Source organism: Pristiophorus japonicus, chromosome 11 (assembly GCF_044704955.1).
Source record: "Pristiophorus japonicus isolate sPriJap1 chromosome 11, sPriJap1.hap1, whole genome shotgun sequence".
In the NCBI taxonomy this organism is placed as follows: Eukaryota; Metazoa; Chordata; class Chondrichthyes; family Pristiophoridae; genus Pristiophorus; species Pristiophorus japonicus.
This window is the reverse complement of record NC_091987.1, coordinates 132,527,977-132,552,491: the sequence shown is the minus strand read 5'-3', so window position 1 is coordinate 132,552,491 and position 24,515 is coordinate 132,527,977. Positions and strand designations below refer to the sequence as shown.

The 24,515-nt window shown below is 43.9% G+C and overlaps 1 protein-coding gene across 8 annotated transcripts in view; it reads right to left on the bottom strand.

Moving 5' to 3' along the window:
* Positions 1-3,988: 3,988 nt before the first annotated feature.
* The window catches only part of LOC139276298 (zinc finger CCCH domain-containing protein 13-like), a 161,112-nt gene continuing 140,585 nt past the window's right edge, over positions 3,989-24,515 (bottom strand). For 6 of the 8 annotated variants that reach the window (XM_070894073.1, XM_070894072.1, XM_070894074.1 and 3 more), the window contains 3 exons: positions 13,053-13,216; positions 7,915-8,151; positions 3,989-4,439 (listed from right to left, as the gene is read on the bottom strand). In XM_070894073.1, the coding sequence (XP_070750174.1) occupies positions 4,269-4,439; positions 7,915-8,151; positions 13,053-13,216 (572 nt within the window). In that variant the 3' untranslated portion in view covers positions 3,989-4,268. The remainder of the gene's footprint in view (positions 4,440-7,914; positions 8,152-13,052; positions 13,217-24,515) is intronic. The other 2 variants (XM_070894078.1, XM_070894081.1) reach the window with 1 other exon arrangement.

The following is a 24,515-nucleotide window of genomic DNA, read 5'->3' as shown; positions in this document are numbered from 1 at the left end:
CATCCTTTGCCTGCTCCACAACAACATGCAGGCCGTGATCCTTACCAGCAGTTCCATTACAGACCCAATCCATGTGCGGACCGGGGTCAAACAGGGCTGCATCATCGCCCCAACCCTCTTCTCAATCTTCCTTGCTGCCATGCTCCACCTCAGTCAACAAGCTCCCTGCTGGAGTGGAACTAAACTACAGAACCAGTGGGAAGCTGTTCAATCTACGCCGCCTCCAGGCCAGGTCCAAGATCACTCCAACCTGTCGTTGAGCTGCAGTACGCGGACGCCGCCTGCGTCTGCGCACATTGAGGCTGAATTCCAGGATATAGTCGATGTATTCACCAAGGCATATGAAAGCATAGGCCTCACGCTTAATATCCGTAAGACAAAAGTCCTCCACCAGCCTGTCCTCGCCACACAGCACTGCCCCCTAGTAATCAAGATTCATGGCGCAGCCCTCGACAATGTGGACCACTTCCCATACCTCGGGAGCCTCTTATCAACAAAGGCAGACATTAATGCGGATATTCAACATTGCCTCCAGTGTGCCAGTGCAGCCTTTGGCCGCCTAAGGAAGTGTGTTCAAAAACCAGGCCCTCAAATCTATCACCAAGCTCATGGTCTACAAGGCTGTAGCAATACCCGCCCTCCTGTATGGATCAGAGGCATGGACGATGTACAGAAGGCACCTCAAGTCGCTAGAGATATATCACCAACGATGTCTCCGCAAGATCCTGCAAACCCCCTGGGGGGACAGGCACACCAACATCAGTGTCCTCGACCAGGCTAACATCCCCAGCATTGAACACACTCGATCAACTTCGCTGGACAGACTAGTTCACATGCCAGAGACCCCCTAAGCAATTGCTCTATGCGGAGCTCCTTCACGGCAAACGAGCCAAAGGTGGGCAGCGGAAATGTTACAAGGACACCCTCAAAGCCTCCCTGGCAAAGTGCGACATCATCACTGACACCTGGGAATCCCTGGCCGAAGATCGCCCTAGGTGGAGAAAGTGCATCTGGGAGGGCGTCGAGCTCTTCGAATCTCAACGCCGCGAGCATGAAGAAGTCAGGCGCAGGCATTGGAAGGAGCATGTGGTAAATCAGTCCCACCCCCCCTTCCCCCGACAAATGTTGGTACCACCTGTGACAGGGTCTGTGGCTCTCGTATTGGACTGTTCAGCCACCAAAGGACTCACTTTAGGAGTGGAAGCAAGTCTTCCTCAATTCCAAGGGACTGCCTATGATGATGATTTTGGCCATTGTACATCTAAGAGATACAGCCATTAAATAGTACATTGATTAAATGCCAGAGCACTTCATAATTTAAATACTATGCTGTAATGTAGGCCATTGATCTGTGTAGGGATTAGTAACTGTGGTTTCACTATCTGGAAAACTGACCACCAGTGAGGCTGTCTAACAATACCACCAAGACCATAATTATTACAGATCAATAATTTGTTCACAATACACATGATGGGTCGCTTTGTTTATTCATTAATGTGTTTTACATTTTTCTTTGCGGAGCATAATTCATCATACTGGTTCCCCTAGAGAGCACATTTTGTCCAGTATCGGTATCAAGTCACTTTATTTGCTTTGTTCCTTAGAATCCCCCGGTGCATGCATCACAAAGCAGAGCAGCATTTCAGGTATGAAGTGATGAATCACTAAACACACACACTGACCCTCAGCGAGGAATGTGCTGCATGGGGCTGGTTAGTGGCACTCATGTACTGTCGTGATCGTTCTAGTCTGAATGTAAGAACACCTGTTTGTGACTGAATTGGCCAGAAAACAGTGGCTAAAACATTTAACAACCCTGCAATCTGTTGTTTCTGTTTAGTTGACAGCTATTAAGCTAAATCAGTTGGCTCCAGAGACTTTCTTTAGTCATCTACTAAATCAATTACAACTCATCCCCCCTATCAGAACAGACATACAGTCACTAGCTGCGGTAAGGACTTAACATGTAAACATGTTAAATATGATGTTTATATCACCACACTGGTAACTCAACCACATAATTCACATCATTACTTTGTCCATCACAAGGATCTTCCCTGTGTGCCAGGAATTTGTACTTCACCTTCTGTAGAGTTATAGGTTAATATACACAATTATTAGTTGTACCAGAATTCCCCAAGTATGTGATCAAGTTACGCCTACACTCGACCACAATATTTTCACATCATTTTAATTCCCGTAAGCCTATTGTCCTGACAAATCCTCTTTGATCAATGACCACTAAGGCTGGCTATTGCCACTGTCTGTACTCAAAGGGTAGATATGAAGAAACTATTCCCTTTGGCTGGGAATCAAGAAGAAGGGGACATAATCTTAAAATGAGAACTAGGTCATTCAGGAGTAAAATCAGGCAGCACTTTTTCCACACAAAGTGCAGTGGTAATCTGGATCGCTCCCTCAAAAGGCTGTGGATGCTGGGACTATTTGAACTTTCTAGACTGAGCTAGATAGATTTTTGTTAGGCAAGAATATCAGGGGATATGGAGCAAAGGTGAGAAAATACTTGAGATGCAGATCAGCCATGATCTAACAGAGTAATGCTTGCCCTGAATAAAGTCTGTACAGTTAAATGCGAGTAATCCAGAGAGGCTGAATGGCCTACTCCTGTTCCTAATGTGCTCTTAATATTGCCTTTTCCTTAGGTTTGTCTGATGTCACCTTTAAACAAACTCTGATCAGTGAGCAATACATTCCAGCACTGCCACCAATAATCACAATTCAGGTGTTTTCCAGAACGACTTTTTCTTTCAATAGCAATGCCCATAAATGGATTTACATGTCTACATCAAGAAGCTGCAAGCTTTCAGTAATCTGTCCTTATTTAATTGCATCACCTGAAGATGACCATACACAAAGAAATATGTTTACTAATGTTAAATGTAGGTCACAGTAATCTACCACATCTACTTCAGAATGGCGACTATCAAACTGAGACCCTGTTTACAGGCTAAACCCAAAATATTTATTTGCAATTAATAGGGATGTAAAGCATAAAAGTTCATTAAAAAAATACAGACAGTGCCATATATAAACAGAAGATATGAAAAATATCTGCCATGGGCTAATTACCCATTGCACGTATTTCTGAAATGTAATACCCCTGTAGTCTTAAGTTTGGTAAGATAAAATCTTTGTTACCAGAGATGTGAATTCAATTGGTTTCGTCTTCTCATGCCACATCTGTATTGATGTAACGTGTGTTATCAAATCGATTCATCTAACGAGTGAGTTAAGTGAGTCGCCTGTGCATTCAGATACCAGAAAATGCAAGAGTGTGGTATGGTTTCACAGACCTGCATTAACCTCTTAACTTATTTGAAGTCAGGTTTTCCAGATGGTGATGGCTTCCTTTTGTGCTGCATCATTTTAAGATTTTATGGTTTTGACAATATTAATATTACGATGCATGAAAATATTTAAATAAATACACACCCGACAACAGGAATGTCGAGTTTTGCCTGTGAAAATTCATCAGTTCACAATTTCCGATTCAAAGAGATCTTTTAGCTGAAGTGTAACTAGACATTCAGAATGGTCACACAACTGGTTAGGTTAGATTAAAGGAAATCCCTGTTATTTACATAAATATATGTCGGTTAGTAATTTAAAATCGGTGGACCAACCTGCTTTATGATCAAAGACACTGTCTGGTTCTTTAATGAAACATTAAATGGAGTGATTTTAAATCTCTTGCACATTTACTTATTAATTGATGAGGTTTCCTTCTTTCAAGATTGCAAGTGGTTCTGGACGAAAAGCATTCAACTGTAGCACTGGATATTTAGTATAAAGATTTAATACACAAAACACTCGCCTTTCTAAAAGTTACCAATGCTGTGAGGCTGAAAATCAATGAGCATTACACGGAATGGAAAGATATTAAATTGCAATTGCCTACAATTCCAATAGATCAGCTCCTTTTGCATACAGTTCTAAACAAGAAAAAAAACCTTTAAACAAAAAAAAGCACAAAGCTGACAAGGTTTTATTAAAGACTTCAAATCTGTACTGCAAAAATGAAACATTCACTTGTCCAGTACATAGAACAGTATCTGACAAGGTAATCTGAACTCCTAAAACAAATACTCTTGAAAGCTGGAACATTGAGTTTGACCATCAAAGGCCCAGAGTCAGGTTTGTAAATAAGCAAGTGGTATCCTTCCAATTGTTCAGGTGTAGGGTCCATTTCTTTATATACAGATTCACCAATATTAAAGTCAAAATCAATCCATGATGCTGCCAAAAATTTATGTAACACAAACTTCCTGTTTAACTTTTGGTCGCGAAATCTTGGTGTCATCACTTTTTTCCTGTACAGGACCATGATACAGTGACTTGCGTTTGAACAACCGAAGGCTTGATCTTAGAAGGTCGTTGTCCACTACTGGTTGATTTGTATAAATCTGCTTGGTTGTACCCTGATAAATACAAAAACAAACAAAATGAATGTCTCAACACCAATACTTTAAATGTTCTTACTAAGTACAGATATCAAAAAAGGTCTCTGATAAACCTCTCAAGTCATCAATTCAATGTCACAAACTTAGGAAAAATTATCTGTCTGGCTTCTAGGCTGGGCAGTGGTGTATAGAATCTCTTGGAAGGTAGTGAGAAAGAGGGGCATATAGAGGCACCGTGCAATGAAATACCAAATATATACTAAAGTCGCACCAAAGTGTTTCAGAGGCAGGAGACAAGCCAAAGGAAATGGGATGGATGTCGTGGTGGGGGAGGGGGCGGTGGAGATTGGGGTGACCAAAAACCTGATCAAAGAGAGGAAGATGGCAGTGGAGAGGTAGAGATATTTGGAAAGAGTGAATTTCAGACAGTGAGACCTAGGCAACTGAAGTCTTCTGCAATGATGGCACGGTTACTTTTGGAATTTAGGACATGGCGTCCTCAGGAACCTATTAATATTTGTTGGGACCAAAGATAAACAAATTGTCAGAATCAGGCGATACTGAGCTGAAGCAGACCAGGGAAGAAATTTGTTGGACAATGCAGTCAACAAAATCTTGCATTTATATAGTGCCTTTAACATACAAAACATCCAAAAGCATTTTAGAAAGAGGAACAGAACACCGAACAGAGAGTTTAGGAGAGGTGAGAAAAGGCAAAAAGATGGATTGAGTTCCCCCCCCCCCCCAAAGAGAGAGGTAGAGAACGAGGAGAAAAAAAGGAGAGAGAGAGAGAATGAGGAGAGAAAAGCAGAAGCAAAGAAGGAGATGGGTTTAGGGAGGGAGTTCCAGAAAGCAGAGCCCAACTATTTGAAAGCTCTGTCACCAATTGTGGGCTGAATGGAGATGCACAGGTGGCCAGAGTTGGAAGACTGAATGGTGTGAGAGAGGAAGGAGGACTGAAGAAGATTACAGAGGTAAGGTGGAGCAAGGCCATACAAGAAATTGAAGACAAAGACAAAAAATTTAGATTTAGTGCATCAGGGGCATGGAGCCACTATAGGTATGCGAGAAAAGGGGGTGATGGATGAGCAGAACTTACTGTGGGATAGGACACAGATAGGTATATTTTGAACAAGTTGGAGTTTATGGAGGGCGGATGAAGGAAGGCCTGCAAGAAGAGTGTTGGAATAAACTGAACCGGGAGGGGACAAAACCATGGGTAAGAAGCAGAGGGATTGAGGAATAGATCTACACAGGCAATGTTATGGAGTTGGAAATAAGCAATGCTGGTGATGGAGAGGATGTGCGGTTCGAAGCTCAGAGCTGCACGGGACAGAGAAGGTTTTGCACGGTCTTGTTCAGCCTGAGCAAGTGGCTAGGGAGAGAGATGAAGCCAGCGGTAATAAAAAACGTTGTGGTGGGCACAAATAATGATAGCTTTGGTGTCTCTACTGTTGAGCTGAAGCAAGTTGTGGCTCAACCATAACAGTGGATGGCCATGGGGTCAAGAGAAGAGGCAGAGTGCTAGATTTGGGTGACATCAGCATACCTATTGGGGGTGGTGTCACTAAGGGATGGCATGTAGATGTAGAAAAAGAGGGAGCAAGAATATATCCATGGAGAACTCTGAAGCAGAGAAGGTTAATGATAGAATTGCTCAGAATTATCAAAAAGTTTGAGAAAGTGAATAACGAACCATTATTTTTTTACTGCACCATAAATTGAGCTTAAATTCAAGATTGGTATTGATACATAAAGAGGGGGGGTTAGGATTTTTTTTTGCAAGCAAAAGGGTTATTAGGACTTAGAATGCTTTACCATAAGTGGCTATTGAAACAGAATCAAGCACACTTTAAAAGAGAAAATGAAACAGGAAAGAAAGTAAGGGAAAGGTTAGGAAAAATGGGATTTCAGAAGATAGCTCCAGGATGGGAGCTTGCAGTGGCACAAGGATGGACTGAATGGTTTCCGGTTGTACAGAAATTTCTATGACTTTTTGAATTTATGAAATTAGTGAAAAGTAAATCTGAAATGACCACCAGGAAGAACATTTTTACTCACAGAATGATAAATGTTTGGAATACTCTGCCAGGCAAAACACTGGAAGCACAATGATAGCCGTGTTCAAGATACTGTTAGATGCTGTTATTGTGATGAACTTCGACTGGGTGAGCAGCCTTTTCTCACTGCCTAGTTTTTCTTATTTTCTCACTAGACATTTACATAAATGCACTTTTCAAAGGGATATGCATGGTAATCAGGAGTCGGAATCTGGGGGTGATTTTTCTCCTTTTACACCACAGGCGTTGCATCAAATTGCAGCTGCTAGCGACTACCAATGCTGAACCAGCTAACTCAGTGTAGGGATCAAGAACCTTAGATGCTTTTCAATCCTTTCAGACTGGGTACTATGCCTGGTTGCAGCTCTCTGCTGTTACCCAAGCCAAGACCAACAAATTGAGCAGAGGATCAAAACTGGGACTTGCCTAGTCTTCATGACTCAGTACAACACTGGGCTACAAGGGGATCCCTTGATGACCGGATTCCTTATCTTCATTATAAGGAATGCTTCGTTCCCAGATTCTGTGTTATGATGGTAAATGTTGGACATCGTGAAAGTTAAAAGTTTATCAGTCGAGATTAAAGCAACAGTCTGAGGCGTTGCTCATTAATTCGGAGATGGAAGCCGTGGATGAGAAACGGATACAGAAACAGTTAGAGATGAAAGGAATGAGTTAAGCTTTCTCAGAAGCACTTAAAAGTTTCTGTGGAATGGGATGTCTCAGAACAGAGATGTTCAGTGAAAAGTTATATGTGGGAGTTGTAAACATGATGTAAAGGGATGGAAGTTGGAATGTTGAAAACATGCAGAGATACACAGTTGTAGCAGTTCCGAAAGGTAAACTGAGAAAAGGATTGGGACTCTCGACTGAATATTTAGTGTTCCCTTCACCTGTTACTCCCTCCCATATATCAGAGAAAAGTATTAAGAATTGTGCAGGATGCAACAGGCTTGGTTGAGGACACGGACTATGAGCGTGAAATTTTGAATCAGTACAGAATGGGATTTCGGAGAAAACATCAGAAATTGAAAATTGGTTTAAGGGAAAAAGGATAAAACAGTTTATGATGGAAAGAAGAAACGGCAAGATCATGAGGCCTTTCTACTGTTCTTCAGAAGTTTATTTTGTTTTCAATGTGAATGTTAATGGCTTTTTACAAAGCATGTGTGAATGTTACTCCCTCTTTTTCAAGCTGGAATGTGTGTTGAGTTTAAGATATTGGTCTGAATTAAATTGGGAGTAAAGAGATAACTTGTCTATTAAATTGTGAAAACCAGACTTTTATTGCGGCCACAGTGAAATTCTATGAAAGCCTCTAGTTCACATTCACATCAATAATTGTTTAAAAAAAAAAAAAAAATTCTGACTAAGTTCAGTACACAATGCTTTGAGGTGATTTTTATTCATCTTAGTGATGATACAGGTTGTACCTCTCCAGTCCGGGACTCTCTGATCCGGCACCACCCGAGGTTCGGCATCAGTCCCGTGCCTGGAGCGTGAGCGGTGGAGGGGGTTGCGATGGGGGTGCTGCGGCGGCGGCGCGTCCGAGGACGGCGGCGGCGGCGGGTCCGGGGACGGCGACTGCGGCGTGTCCGGGGACGGCGACTGCGGCGGGTCCGAGGACGACGGCGACTGCGGCGGGTCCGGGGACGGCAGGGAGACACGACCTTAAAAAAAAAAGAGCAGCAAACCAGCACGGAGAGAGAGAGCGAGACCCGAGTTTCGCAGCCGGAGCGCGGCGGAGGCGTTCAGGAGCCCGGATTCTATCTTCAGGTACCGGTAAGCCTAGACTAGGTGTGACCTCCCATGGTTTGGCAAATTCTGTTTGGGGGAATGCTACTGCTATATGTTTATGATAATGATGTCTGATGTTTTACCTGTTGAATCGAATTAATTAGGATCTTTGCAAGTTTTAAAGGCACAAAAACTTTGCAAAGGTCAGTTTTTTCTTCTATTTGGCAAGGATTTGTAAAGCTGTGAAAAATTGTGATTCACAAGCTGATACAGATTGTTGATGGCTGGGTTTAGCTTTTTTTTCATTTCAGAAGAAGACATCTCTTTTCACAAGCAACTGTGTGTTTTTTGTTACTTTTTGGTATCAGATTAACTCGTTTTAATTCACTAAGTAACTTTTGCATTACTGACCCTAAACATTTTGGACATTTTTACATTTTAAGTTTTTAAAATTTGAGTGGATGTTTCCCTACACTGACAGAAGCGAATCATAAATTGACAAATGACAAATAACAAATAACCCATTGGACTTGCAGGAAAGCCACAATGGATTTTCTGTTTCTTCTTTTAAGCAGAAGACCAGATGAGTGTTGATGGTGCAAGATTACCAAGAGTGGTTGTTTGATAAAGAAATTACTTCAAGGTGTTAAGAGCTTGAACTTGCTGGAAAAGTGCAGTGGGAGCTCTAGTAATGTTCAGAGTTTAAACTCTTGTCTGCAGACTTCAATGGATCTTGAATGTTGCAGCGTGGTGAAAAACTGAACTTAAGACTGCCTTTCCAATTGTTAACTTCCAAGACACATTGCTCGAGGGGGAAGATAAACAACTGCATCCAAATGCAATTGTTACTTTTGTAAAACCACAAAGCCTGGACATAATTTGTTTGTGAAGTTAAAATTGATTAGATAAATTGATATGAGTTGCTGTTCATGCACTTGTGAAGGGATATTTATCTGAAATTTAAGGGGATAATCACATTTTGTTTTTGAAAAGGTCCAGTCTATGTGGTTCTGTCCAAACTGTGTGTTAAGAAAAAGGTTTTTGGGGGGGAAATGGACTGTTGTGTTATAAGCAACTAACATTCCTCACCTTGCAGACTGAATTGCTCTCTGGAATATTTTGGGGAATAATAGTCCAATAAGAGTTTAATTAGAATGAATAAAAGTGTGTTTATAACAGATTGATTTGGGAAGTTTGTTAAATGGTAATGATCATATTGTATTGGATAGTACAGTTTCTCCAGGGCTCACGAATGAGATGAAATGGTAATATAATGGGACTTTTTCTAAAATCATTTTCCTATGTGATTATGGGTGAATTTCAGGAACGCGAACAGGGGTTAGGAAAAGATGCGAGAGTGCCTCTCAGAGTAACTTAAATGCACTAGTAAAGACAAGAAAGTGTAGGTGAGAATCATTGTTTGACATGTTTCTCTTGGAGATGTTTGTGTCTTTGCCTACACTGAACACTGAGAAAATCTATATGATAGCCGGGCCACTGTCCTAAACATTGGGACCATGCAGGGAGAGAGGAGAAAAGACCTCTGATCTTTTGATAAGATAACTTAAATGTCCAGGAATGGCTTGTATCTGATGGCAAGTGTGGGAGGATATTGGAATGCGTGTGCGCAAATGTGATGTGTGTGCATGAGGCAATTAGCATGCGGAAATGCATGGTGAAGATGCACTGAAGAATGGGTCACGGACATGCTCAGTTGTTTGACAACAGCACGACATGAAATAGTTAAGCGGCTCAGGAAAGTGAAATACATTTTATTCAAGGCACGGATATATATACTCCATAGCAAAACTGACTTTTTAATGAAACAATATAGAATTAAAAGCACTGGTCCTGATCAGAGGGATTGAAATTAAAGTAAAGAGGGACATAGGATTTCGATTTCTAAAATTCTGGGTGGAGGTCACAATGAAATTCGAATAACTGAAAGCTACTGGGAAATTATACTTAGCAAGAATATCCACAAGATGTATAATTGTAAAAGGAGGGCTGGAGAATTCTTTTAAGTCCATGAGTACTTGATTATATGGTAAACTGTAATGTTCTGTACAATGTATTATGTTTTTCTTTGTTTGTATCATGTGTAATATTACCCAAGTTACACTTGGACAAGACTTCTGTAGATTAAAACCCTAACATTAAATGACTGACAGTGTATATGATATGATGTAATTCTGACATTGAAAAGAGGACATCTACCGTTGGAAATCATGGGCCCAATTTTGGCCAGGATTTGCATCAATTTTTTTGGAGTAAGTTGGTTTTTCTGACGTCAGTTAAAAAAATCCCATTTTCCCCAATAAACCTGCTCCAGAGTAACTTAGTTAGGTACGATTTTTTTTTAGTTCAGTTTTTTTTTTCCAAAGGGGTACGTTCCCAGACACTTACGCCAGTTTTGGCCATTTATGCCACTTTGGCCAGCTAACACTTACATCAAATCGACTTAGGTCAGCGTATGTGGCCAGCTCTGAGAAACGTTGCGGGCAGTTAAGAAATTGGCGCAGGTAACTAAGTAAGGACCTGCACCCAAGCACCAAACATTCCAAATAAAAGTTAAAATAACAAAATAAAAATAAAGAACTCAGGTAAACAATTGATTAACAATTAAATATTTGAAGTAAATCCTATCTTGGGCCGGGAAAGGTAGTGGGCCGGCCTGTATGGGAGGCCATTCGGCATGGGATAGGGGCGGCCGGCAAAGACGCATCAGGAGGTTGGGGGGGGGGGGGGGGGCAGGGAGGAAAGGCTGGGCTCGGCGGCATCGGGGATGGGGGGGGGGGGGGGGGGGAGCGGAAAGGCTGGGCTCGGCGGCATGTCAGGTAGGGTTCTGGCAGCCTGGGCTGCACTCAGATGCAGGCGACTATTCAGCCACGGCTAGGGGCGGCGAACATCGGGTCCTGCTGACAGCTTGCAGGACACAGTGGGAGGGCGAGGAGCATGCGCACAGACTCCACTGCTCATGCGACAGCTGCCGGCAGTGTTTTCAGCGCAGGGCTGTAGCTCCACCTCCGCCCTCCCCCCCCCCCCCCCACCCCCACCCCACTCCACCATGGATGCGGCGCCAGGACCCAGTAAACATGGCAGAGGGGCCAGGATACTAAGTACATTTTTTGGCGCCCTTTCCAGCGCACAAAGTCAGCGCATAAAAGGTCAGTGCACCAAAAAAATGGGTTGGCCAAAATTGGGCCCTATGAATGGTGGGTGACAGTTTAAAACATAGTTCAGCACCTATGGACTAGAATTAGACTGTATAAACAGTCTATCTCATTATATGAGCTTGCATTAAAAGAAATAAAAAGTGGAGCAGATGTTAGACATCATGAAAGTTAAAAGTTTAACTGTTGACCTTTTTGGTATCTTAAAGCAACAGATTTTCCTGGAAGTGTCGTAAAAGGAATGCACCGTCAGACTTTTTGATATAAACAGGATGTCTTTGAAGTGTCATGAGAAGGCATTGCTTGTTCTCTGATCTGTAAAGTGCTTGTGTAAGGGATTAACTGTCAGTAATGACCACCCATGAATAGGTTAGTTGAAGACCGAACCCAGTGTCTCTTCGGGCCCCACCACGAACTTCGTTCCCTAGCCACCGACTCTATCCCTCTCCCTAGCATCTGTCTGAGGCCGAACCAGACAGTTGACAACCTTGGCGTCATAATTGACCCTGAAATGAGTTTCCGACCACATATCTGTGGCATAATTAAGACTGCCTATTTTCACCTCCGTAATGTTGTCCGTCTCTGCCTCAGCTTATTTACTGCTGAAACCCTCATCCATGTCTTTATTACCTCTAGACTTGACTATTCCAATGCACTCCTAACTGGACTCCCACATTCTACCCTACATTGGCTCCCGGTTAAGCAATGCCTCGATTTCAAAATTCTCATCCCTGCTTTCAAATCCCTCCATGGCCTCGCCCTTCCCTATTTCTGTAATCTCCTTCAGCCCCACAATCCCGAGATATCCGCACTCCTCAAATTCTGCATCTTTGAGCATCTCTGATTTTAATCGCTCAATCATCGGTGACTTTAGCCTAGGCCCCAAGCTCTGGAACTCTCTCCCTAAACCTCTCCATCCTCCTTTAAGACACTCCTCAAAACCTAACGCTTTGATCAAGCTTTCACCTGTCCTAATTTCTTATATGGCTTGGTGTCAATTTTTTGTCTTATAACATCCCTGTGAAGCGCCTTGGGACGTTTTACTACATTAAAGATGCTATATAAATGCAAGTTGTTGTTGTACTTTTAGGGTACTAAAACGGGGATAGCGAGACGTTTGTTAAAGGTAACAGTAGGTAAAGGAAGCCTTGTTTAAGGGAAATGGTTCTGAGGTAAACAATTGCAAACTTTTTTTTAAAGATAATCTGTTTTCAGAGGATTTGGGAAATAGATACATCATTTTGGCATTTTCCTTTGATGTAGTCAAAATATGGTGTATAAAGGATCACGGTTTTCAACAGTATCTCAGATTGTACTCGAAAGATACAGAAACCGGTAAAGTCACTCTCTGTATGCAGCTAAAGACTGATCACCTTTACTGTGTGTCAATAAAGTCTGTTCCGTATACTCCACTACAAAGTCTGGTGCTTACTCGAAATGTGCTGTTGTGAACCAGAGGAGAAAGGAGGCTGCTTAACAGTGAACTGAATAGGGCGAGTTTACCAGATTCAGAATCATTTGGACTCTAGCTATTTAAAAGCCATCACTTACTAAGTTACACAGATCTAATGACAGTCACATTTTAATTTATTCCCCGTTTATAATTCTCGCTTCGCTTACTGACCCAGTTATTGATTTATAATAGAAAGGCAGATACTCACTTTTTCATTTCTTACTAACTGTTTGCGAATGGCAAGATCCCTCCGAGAGCAAAGTGCTTTACAGCAGGGTCCCAGGTTACTCAGCAGACTCGCTCTCTCTTCCTTTCTCTGCATAGCAGCCATGTTGAGGGCTCCAAGCTCATGTTCAAAAAGGTTTTCTGCATCTTCAAGAAAAATAAATACAAGTAGTGAATAAAGATAGCATTTAAGTTAAGAATGCAAAAAACAGAAACATACTTGGTCAAGAAAAAGATGTATGGGCTGAAACTATAGACCAACTATTATTTATTATTAATATGAGTCTTTAAAATTATGAGAGGTTTTGATAGAGTAGACAGAGAGAGAATGTTTCCACTTGTGGGGAACAGCAAACTAGAGCATCAATATAAGATAGTCACCAAGAAATCGAATAGGGAATTCAGAAGAAACTTCTTTACCCAGGAACTCGCTACCACAGGGAGTAGTTGAGGCGAATAGTATAGATGCATTTAAGGGGAGGCTAGAAAAGCTATGACGGCAAAGGGAAGAGAGAGTTATGCTGATAGTTAGATGAGGTAGGATGGGAGGAGGCTTGGGTGGAGCATTAATACTGCCATGGACTGGCTGGACCGAATGGCCTGTTTCTTTGTTGTATATTCTATGTAATTAACTCTGATCCTGTATGTCAACATTAGATTGCCTACATTATAAGCTTTCTTATTCTGAATGCACTTTACTCATCACAAAGCAATAAATTGACTCCGCATCTAACCAACAATCACAAGGGATGTACATCCAAATTCACTAGATCCCGTGCTTGAGTGTCGAGCTGCACTCAAGGGAGCGCCCACCAGAGACAGGGCTTTAAACTGCTGCACTGATTCTCCAAATGGGGTCCCGTTGAACATGGCTCCATGCTGGGTGAATAATTTGTCCTACAATCCCTTTAGGAAGCAGCACAGTGGTAGTACCATACGACTAACAAACACCCAATTCTGAGCTGTGTAAATATAGCACATCAATCTTCAGTTTCTTTTACTTGCCAATGCAGTTAAATAACAATGAAACTGGAACTGCACACAAAAGAAACATGCACCAAAATACTTGTTTTATATATAACCAGTCAGCTCTGAACATTCCAAAACTAGGAAAGAGGGCAAGGGCAAAAAACTTGTTATATGGAGAATAATTGCAATTTCCAGATTGAAATATGCAAGTTATGTAATCTGATATTCTTCCTCCTTTGTTCAATCTCTACACAGAATTGAATAATGTGGATAGCACAGAAAACTGATTATGCACCTACCAGTATGCCTTTGACCTTGACCCCATTACCCTCCCCAGACGTGGAACCTTGGGCATGTTGCTCAACCCAAAGCTCAGCTCGCTTCCTCCACATCTGTTCTGTTACCAAGATCACTTTCTTCCATTTCCATAACAATGCTCATCTCCACCCTACCTATTGTTGCAGAATTCGCGTCCATATCTTCATCATCTTGGAAGTTAGAATCATAGAATCGTACAGCACGAAAGAAGGTCATTCAGATCATCGTGCCTATGTCAGCTCTTTGAAAGAGCTTTCCAATTAGTCCCAATCCCTGCTCTTTCCCATAACCCTTTCTTCTTTTAAAGCATTTATCTAATTCCCTTTTGAAAGTTACTATTGAATCTGATTCCACCACCCTTTCAGGCAGTGCATTCCAGATCATAATTAATTAGCTGTGAATTTGAGATGTCCCGAGGACATGAAAGGTGGTACTGTATATAAATTAAGTTCTTTCTTTACCAAAACACATTCAAATGGCACCACTTCTTAAAAGGACAGTGTTTGTACTGGTGCTCAGATTAAAGGAGAGTGGTGCTTAAATGGAGATTATACCTGTGGAAGAATTGTATTCAATACTGCAAACTCAAGTCCATTTATCTTCGGACCACTCTCTGTTTATAGTCCTGATAGAAAGAGATCTACATTTTCAATACCCTCATCTCCTGCTCTCAGGACTTTGATGTCAGAAGTGCAGAGTTATAGTGTGTTCTGTGGTTCCTTCTAATTTGGATATTCTACTTATTTGTGGAGGTGAATGAATAAAACATGCAAAGAATACTCTTCTACAGGGTGGATCTTATGCACACGCCATAGGTTTCAAAATTATACTTAACCCACAAAACACTAGTTTCTGAAACTATCATATGGTATAAAATACTACCAATGTTAGAGACAAGTAACCAGCTATTTTGCCAGTGGTTTACTACTTAGTCCCGTTAATAAATCCCATAGTTTCAGAAATTATCTCACACACTGCAATTCAAGACAAATAAAATATATAAGCAAAGTGGTACAATTTTTGGCTAGAGTACATTCAGCTCACTCAGACCTCCTCTTCTGGTCTATTGGAGCAAAAGAAAGGTTATTCAGTTTGGAAGAAAATTGCAGACTTGTGCAGAGACCAATCCATACATTCCTACCTATGCAAGTATTGTAATCAATACTGCAAACTCAAGTCCATTTATCAAGACACCATACAATGAATCACATTGATTTTTTGATACAGCAATCATTTATTTGCATCTTTTCTATCAAACACTATGATTCTGGATTCCTTATATAGTAAATACTGCAGGCAAACAAAACCTTAACCCTATTCTGTTCCATCTTTTTCTCATTTTACTTGTACAACTAACAAAAGTTTTTGCCCAAGGAATTTCTTTTTGCCCGTGCAGAAAGATGGAATATTAGCTTAGTAGGGTCTTTGCTTTATTTTGAATAATGGGTATCCACTCTCACCATGGGAATATAGCCTAGTTTGAAGTGTTCTGGGAAAACCCCGTGCTGAGAATGCACATGAAATCATCATGACATTGCAGATTCAAGAGTGCTGCATATGGTCCCATATCATGTTTAGCTCCAAGACCCGTGCCAGTATGCCAGCTCATTTTGACTCGAAACAAAACTGAAACTAAGGGCTCAATTTTAGCCAGGAGTCACTTTTTTTTTGAATAACTTGGTTTTTCTGGCATAACTTAAAAATCCCCATTTTGCATATTCAATTTGCACCAGTGTAAGTGAGGTAGTTATGATTTTTTTTAGTTTCGTTTTTTTTTCTCAAGCCACCTACACCAATTCTGCCCATTTTAGGCAACTTTGGCCAGCTAATAGTTACTCCAAATCTACTTAGGCCAGTGTATGTGGCCACTTCAGAAAACCCTTGCGGAGAGTTACGAAATCAGCGCAGGTAGGTACATCGGAGGCCATTCGGCCTGGGATAGGGGCGGGAGGCCAGCAGAACTGGCTGAGTGAGTTTCAAAAGACTAAAAGTTAATTTGGTCACTAATAAATAAACTTAATGACTAAAGAATATGAATAGGATCAAACAGTTATACAGGACATCATATGACAAACTTCGCAAAGTTAATTTACTAAACAACAGAAGCATTCATGGAAGTTTAAACTACAAAAATAAAAGGGAGGTTCTGCTACAACTGTACAGGGTATTGGTGAGGCCGCACCTGGAGTATTGCGTGCAGTTTTGGTCACCTTACTTAAGGAAGGATATACTAGCTTTGGAGGGGGTACAGCGACGATTCATTAGGCTGATTCCGGAGATGAGGGGGTTACCTTATGATGATAGATTGAGTAGACTGGGTCTTTATTCGTTGGAGTTCAGAAGGGATGAGGGATGATCTTATAGAAACATTTAAAATAATGAAAGGGATAAACAAGATAGAGGCAGAGAGGTTGTTTCCACTGGTCGGGGAGACTAGAACTAGGGGGCACAGCCTCAAAATACGGGGGAGCCAATTTAAAACCGAGTTGAGAAGGAATTTCTTCTCCCAGAGGGTTGTGAATCTGTGGAATTCTCTGCCCAAGGAAGCAGTTGAGGCTAGCTCATTGAATGTATTCAAATCACAGATAGATTTTTAACCAATAAGGGAATTAAGGGTTACGGGGAGCGGGCAGGTAAGTGGAGCTGAGTTCACGGCCAGATCAGCCATGATCTTGTTGAATGGCGGAGCAGGCTCAAGGGGCTGGATGGCCTACTCCTCCACCTATTTTCTATGTTTCTATAGTTGAATTAAATTGCCCTAATCTCACAACTAATTTAAACAACTATTTGTTTGCAATTATACTGGATCGATCGCACCGGGAGGCCACTCGGCCAGGGCTCGGGGCGGGTGGGCAGGAGAACTGATAGAAATTATCCAGGCAGGAGCACTATCAGTTCTCCTGCCCACCCGCCCCGAGCCCTGGCCGAGTGGCCTCCCGGTGCGATTTCTAGATGATTCAAATCCAATACCCCTACTCACAACAACATTTGGCAGGCATCGGGTCGCATCCACAGCGGCTGTAGCAAGACACCGGAGAGGCTGGGGGCGAGGAGCTACTGCGCATGCGCGGATACTCCACTGCGCATGTGCAGATATCCCGGCACTGTTTTCGATGCAGGACGCTGGCTCCACCCCCGACTCGACTGGCCACACTACGCGACCACAGGGAGGAGGCTGGACAAGCGGCCAAAGTGGGGAGGAATTTTTTCGCCGCACTTCTGAACGGAGAAAAGCGGTGCATCTCCAGTAAGTGCGCTGAAAAAAGGGGTGGGCCAAAATTGAGCCCATAATAACTACTTAACTCCCAACCCACCAAAAGATATCCTTTCAGGACCCGAGGAGTGATGGGTGAAATCCTGGCTTGAGGAAGATGCATACGATTCAAAGAATGAAAGCAAACCATCTTTCTTCATCCATCCTATATCGTTGGAGCATAGCAAAGTTGCTCAAATTCAGGATGGCAAGGTTTCTGTGACGGAGCCATAATACCAACTGTCAGGATCAATCTATCAGAGATGATTGTGTGCTGCAATTAAGTCCAGACAGTAATGATCAGTAATGAGGACGGCTCCATATGGGAGCCTTGCATATGTCTTCCATTGGAAATTGATTCAGAGATGCCTAAAAAGAGCAGCCAAGTAACAATGGAAAGACCCTCGAATTACCCAGAGCTTCTCCCCTGTAAGATGGTAGCAGCGTCTATTGCATTCAACCATCTATTTAAATCAGTACTATTTGCCTTCATCCCTTACACCATGGAAAACAAAAACATTTCTAGACTGCCTATATTTCTCTGTTGCAAGAGATACAACTACCGCTATCACCTCCCTCCTCAAAAAAAAATCACCCTCAACCAGTCTGTCCGTGCAAGTTTCCACCCAACTTCTAATCTCCATTTTCTCTCCCAAGTCCTTGTCGCCTCCCAAATTTGTGCCCTCCTTTCCTGCAACTCCCCGTTTGATTATTTTCAGTCAGGTTTCTGCCTCTGTTGCAGCAGTGAAATTGCCCTAATCAAAGCCACAAAGACCGTGACTGTGCGGCACTATCCCTGCAGCCTTTGTCATGGTCAACAATACCATCCTCCTCCAATACCGCTCCACTGCTGTCAAACTCACTAGGGCTGCCCTTGCTTGGCTCCAACTCTTGCGTTTCTAATTATAACCAGAACATCTTGAGCAATGGCTGCTCTCGGCACCACCGCATTGTTACCTTCAGTGTCCTTCAAGGATCTATCCTTGTCCCCCTCATCAACATTATCCGCAGACAGAGAGTCAGCTTCAACATATACACCGTCGACATCCAGCTCTCTCTCTCCACCACTGCCTCGGTGATATCACAGCAATTGTTCTCCAGTAAACATTGGGAAGTTAGAAGCATTGCCTTTAGTTCCCACCACAACCTCCATTCCCTTGCCACCAATTCCATCTCCTGCCCTGATCACTGCTTCAAGCTGAACCAGATTGTTCGCAACCTTGCCGTTATATTTAAACCCAAGCTGCGTTTCCGACCCCATATCATCTCCATCACAATGGCTGCCTACTTCAATCTGTAACACTGCCTGCCTTCACCTCAGCCAATCTGCTACTGAAACATAGAAACATAGAAAATAGGTGCAGGAGCCGGCCATTCAGCCCTTCTAGCCTGCACCGCCATTCAATGAGTTCATGGCTGAACATGAAACTTCAGTACCCCCTTCCTGCTTTCTCGCCATACCCCTTGATCCCCCGAGTAGTAAGGACTTCATCTAACTCCCTTTTGAATATATTTAGTGAATTGACCCCAACCACTTTCTGTGGCAGAGAATTCCACAGGTTCACCACTCTCTGGGTGAAGAAGTCTCTCCTCATCTCGGTCCTAAATGGCTTACCCCTTATCCTTAGACTGTGACCCCTGGTTCTGGACTTCCCCAACATTGGGAACATTCTTCCTGCATCTAACCTGTCTAAACCCGTCAGAATTTTAAACGTTTCTATGAGGTCCCCTCTCATTCTTCTGAACTCCAGTGAATACAAGCCCAGTTGATCCAGTCTTTCTTGATAGGTCAGTCCCACCATCCCGGGAATCAGTCTGGTGAATCTTCGCTGCATTCCCTCAATAGCAAGAATGTCCTTCCTCAAGTTAGGAGACCAAAATTGTACACAATACTCCAGGTGTGGCCTCACCAAGGCCCTGTACAACTGTAGCAACACCTCCCTGCCCCTGTACTCAAATCCCCTCGCTATGAAGGCCAACATGCCATTTGCTTTCTTAACCGCCTGCTGTACCTGCATGCCAACCTTCAATGACTGATGTACCATGACACCCAGATCTCGTTGCACCTTCCCTTTTCCTAATCTGTCACCATTCAGATAATAGTCTGTCTCTCTGTTTTTACCACCAAAGTGGATAACCTCACATTTAACCACATTATACTTCATCGGCCATGCATTTGCCCACTCACCTAACCTATCCAAGTCACTCTGCAGCCTCATAGCATCCTCCTCGCAGCTCACACTGCCACCCAACTTAGTGTCATCCGCAAATTTGGAGATACTACATTTAATCCCCTCGTCTAAATCATTAATGTACAATGTAAACAGCTGGGGCCCCAGCACAGAACCTTGCGGTACCCCACTAGTCACTGCCTGCCATTCTGAAAAGTACCCATTTACTCCGACTCTTTGCTTCCTGTCTGACAACCAGTTCTCAATCCACGTCAGCACACGACCCCCAATCCCATGTGCTTTAACTTTGCACATTAATCTCTTGTGTGGGACCTCGTCGAAAGCGTTCTGAAAGTCCAAATATACCACATCAACTGGTTCTCCTTTGTCCACTTTACTGGAAACATCCTCAAAAAATTCCAGAAGATTTGTCAAGCATGATTTCCCCTTCACAAATCCATGCTGACTTGGACCTATCATGTCACCATTTTCCAAATGCGCTGCTATGACATCCTTAATAATTGATTCCATCATTTTACCCACTACTGAGGTCAGGCTGACCGGTCTATAATTCCCTGTTTTCTCTCTTCCCTCCTTTTTTTAAAAAGTGGGGTTACATTGGCTACCCTCCACTCGATAGGAACTGATCCAGAGTCAATGGAATGTTGGAAAATGACTGTCAATGCATCCGCTATTTCCAAGGCCACCTCCTTAAGTACTCTGGGATGCAGTCCATCAGGCCCTGGGGATTTATCGGCCTTCAATCCCATCAATTTCCCCAACACAATTTCCCGACTAATAAAGATTTCCCTCAGTTCCTCCTCCCTACTAGACCCTCTGACCCCTTTGATATCCGGAAGGTTGTTTGTGTCCTCCTTAGTGAATACTGAACCAAAGTACTTGTTCAATTGGTCTGCCATTTCTTTGTTCCCCGTTATGACTTCCCCTGATTCTGACTGCAGGGGACCTACGTTTGTCTTTACTAACCTTTTTCTCTTTACATACCTATAGAAACTTTTGCAATCCGCCTTAATGTTCCCTGCAAGCTTCTTCTTGTACTCCATTTTCCCTGCTCTAATCAAACCCTTTGTCCTCCTCTGCTGAGTTCTAAATTTCTCCCAGTCCCCAGGTTCGCTGCTATTTCTGGCCAATTTGTATGCCACTTCCTTGGCTTTAATACTATCCCTGATTTCCCTAGATAGCCACGGTTGAGCCACCTTCCCTTTTTTATTTTTACGCCAGACAGGAATGTACAATTGTTGTAATTCATCCATGCGGTCTCTAAATGTCTGCCATTGCCCATCCACAGTCAACCCCTTAAGTATCATTTGCCAATCTATCCTAGCCAATTCACGCCTCATACCTTCAAAGTTACTCTTCTTTAAGTTCTGGACCATGGTCTCTGAATTAACTGTATCATTCTCCATCCTAATGCAGAATTCCACCATATTATGGTCACTCTTCCCCAAGGGGCCTCGCACAATGAGATTGCTAATTAGTCCTCTCTCATTACACAACACCCAGTCTAAGATGGCCTCCCCCCTAGTTGGTTCCTCGACATATTGGTCTAGAAAACCATCCCTTATGCACTCCAGGAAATCCTCTTCCACCGTATTGCTTCCAGTTTGGCTAGCCCAATCTATGTGCATATTAAAGTCACCCATTATAACGCTGCACCTTTATTGCACGCACCCCTAATTTCCTGTTTGATGCCCTCCCCAACATCACTACTACTGTTTGGAGGTCTGTACACAACTCCCACTAACGTTTTTTGCCCTTTGGTGTTCTGCAGCTCTACCCATATAGATTCCACATCATCCAAGCTAATGTCTTTCCTAACTATTGCATTAATCTCCTCTTTAACCAGCAATGCTATCCCACCTCCTTTTCCTTTTATTCTATCTTTCCTGAATGTTGAATACCCCTGGATGTTGAGTTCCCAGCCCTGATCATCCTGGAGCCACGTCTCCGTAATCCCAATCACATCATATTTGTTAACATCTATTTGCACAGTTAATTCATCCACCTTATTGCGGATACTCCTTGCATTAAGACACAGAGCCTTCAGGCTTGTTTTTTTTAAACACCCTTTGTCCTTTTAGAATTCTGCCGCACAGTGGCCCTTCCTGTTCCCCGCCCTGGGCCTCTCCACCCCCCAACCCCCCCCACCCCCCCAACCTCCCCCCACCCCCCCCCCCCCCCGTCTCCTGCCTCTGCCTCCCTTTTGTCTCCCTCTGTCTCCCTGCATTGGTTCCCATCCCCCTGCCATATTAGTTTAACTCCTCCCCAACAGCACTAGCAAACACTCCCCCTAGGACATTGGTTCCGGTCCTGCCCAGGTGCAGACCGTCCGGTTTGTACTGGTCCCACCTCCCCCAGAACCGGTTCCAATGCCCCAGGAATTTGAATCCCTCCCTGCTGCACCACTGCTCAAGCCACGTATTCATCTGCGCTATCCTGCGATTCCTACTCTGACTAGCATGTGGCACTGGTAGCAATCCCGAGATTACTACTTTTGAGGTCCTACTTTTTAAATTTAGCTCCTAGCTCCTTAAATTCGTTTCGTAGGACCTCATCCTTTTTTTTTTACCTATGTCGTTGGTACCAATTGCACCACGACAACTGGCTGTTCTCCCTCCCATTTCAGAATGTCCTGCACCCGCTCCGAGACATCCTTGACCCTTGCACCAGGGAGGCAACATACCATCCTGGAGTATCGGTTGCGGCCGCAGAAACGCCTATCTATTCCCAACACAATTGAATCCCCTATCACTATCGTGCTCCCACTCTTTTTCTTGCCCTCCTGTGCAGCAGCGCCAGCCACGGTGCCATGAACTTGTCTGCTGCTGCCCTCCCCTGATGAGTCATCCCCCCAACAGTACTCAAAACGGTGTATCTGTTTTGCAGGGGGATGACCACAGGGGACCCCTGCACTACCTTCCTTGCACTGCTCTTCCTGCTGGTCTTCCATTCCCTATCTGGCTGTGGACCCTTCTCCTGCAGTAAGACCAACTCACTACACGTGATACTCACGTCATTCTCAGCATTGTGGATGCTCCAGAGTGAATCCACCCTCAGCTCCAATTCCGTAACGCGGACCGTCAGGAGCTCGAGGCGGACACACTTCTCACACACGTAGTCGTCAGGGACACCAGAAGTGTCCCTGAGTTCCCACATGGTACAGGAGGAGCATATCACATGACCGAGCTCTCCTGCCATGCCTTAACCCTTAGATACCCTTAAATTGGTAATAACAATGTTCACAGGTTACTTACTGATATAAAAAATAAAAACAAAAGCTATTCACCAATCACCAGCCAATCACTTACCCCATTGGCTGTGACGTCACCTTTTGATTCCTTTCTACTTCTATTTTGCTTTCTCTCCCGCTGTAGCTGCACCGGTATGCCTTTTATAGGCCGCTCCGACACTGCTCCCGCCTCTCGCCAACTGCCGCTGACTCTCGAGCTCCCGCTGGGCCTTTTATAGGCCGCTCCAACACTGCTCCCACCTCTCACCAACTGCCGCTGACTCTCGAGCTCCCGCTGGGCCTATTATAGGCCGCTCCGACGCTGCTCCCACCTCTCGCCAACTGCCGCTGACTCTCGAGCTCCCGCTGGGCCTTTTATAGGCCGCTCCGACGCTGCTCCCACCTCTCGCCAACTGCCGCTGGCTCTCGAGCTCCCGCTGGGCCTTTTATAGGCCGCTCCGACGCTGCTCCCACCTCTCGCCAACTGAAATCCTCATTCATGTCAGTCGCCTCCAGACTCGACTGTCCCAGTGCTTTGCAGGCCAGCATCCCACCCTCTTAACCTACAGCTCATGCAAAGTCCTGCTCGCCCATCACCCCAGTCCTCGCTGACCGACATTGCCTCCTGGTCCATATAAGCCTGCATTTCAATATTCTCATCCATGTTTAAAATCGCTTCATGGCCTTGCCCCATCTCATCTCTGTAACCTCCTCCAGACCTAAAATTACCCCACCCCGCCTTGAATTCTCTGTTCCCCTGATGCTGAGCTCTTGTGCATACTACCCTCTCTCAACCCACTTTTGGTGGCCATGCATTCACAAGAGTGGCTCGGTAGCACCATTACTGACCGAGCTGGCCTAGCCCTGAAGGACATAGCTGCCAGACTGGGCCTGTGGCAGGTGGTGAGAAAACCAACACGTGGGTAAAACCTACTTGACCTTATCCTCACCAATCTACCTGTCGCGATGCATCTGTCCTTGACAGCATCGGTAGCAGTGACCATCATCGGGTCATTGTGGGTCACACTGAGGACACCCTCCATCGTGTTGTGTGGCACTACCACCGTGCTAAATGGGATAAATTCAGTACAGATCTAGCAGCTCAAAACTGGGCATCCATGAGGCGCTGTGGGCCATCAGCAGCAGCAGAATTGTATTCCACCACAATTTGTAACCTCATGGTCCGGCATTTCCTTCACTCTACCATTACATAGAAACCATAGAAAATAGATGCAGGAGTAGGCCATTCGGCCCTTCAACAAGATCATGGCTGATCACCCACCCCAGCACCTTCCCCCCCACACCCCCCGACCCCCCCAGCCGCAAGGACCACATCCAACTCCCTCCAGAACACATCCAATGAACTGGCATCAACAACTCTCCACGGCAGGGAACCCCACAGGCCAATAACTCCCCGAGTGAAGAAGTCTCTCCCAATCCCAGCCCCAAACAGCCCACCCCCCATCCCAAGAGCGTGCCCCCCCC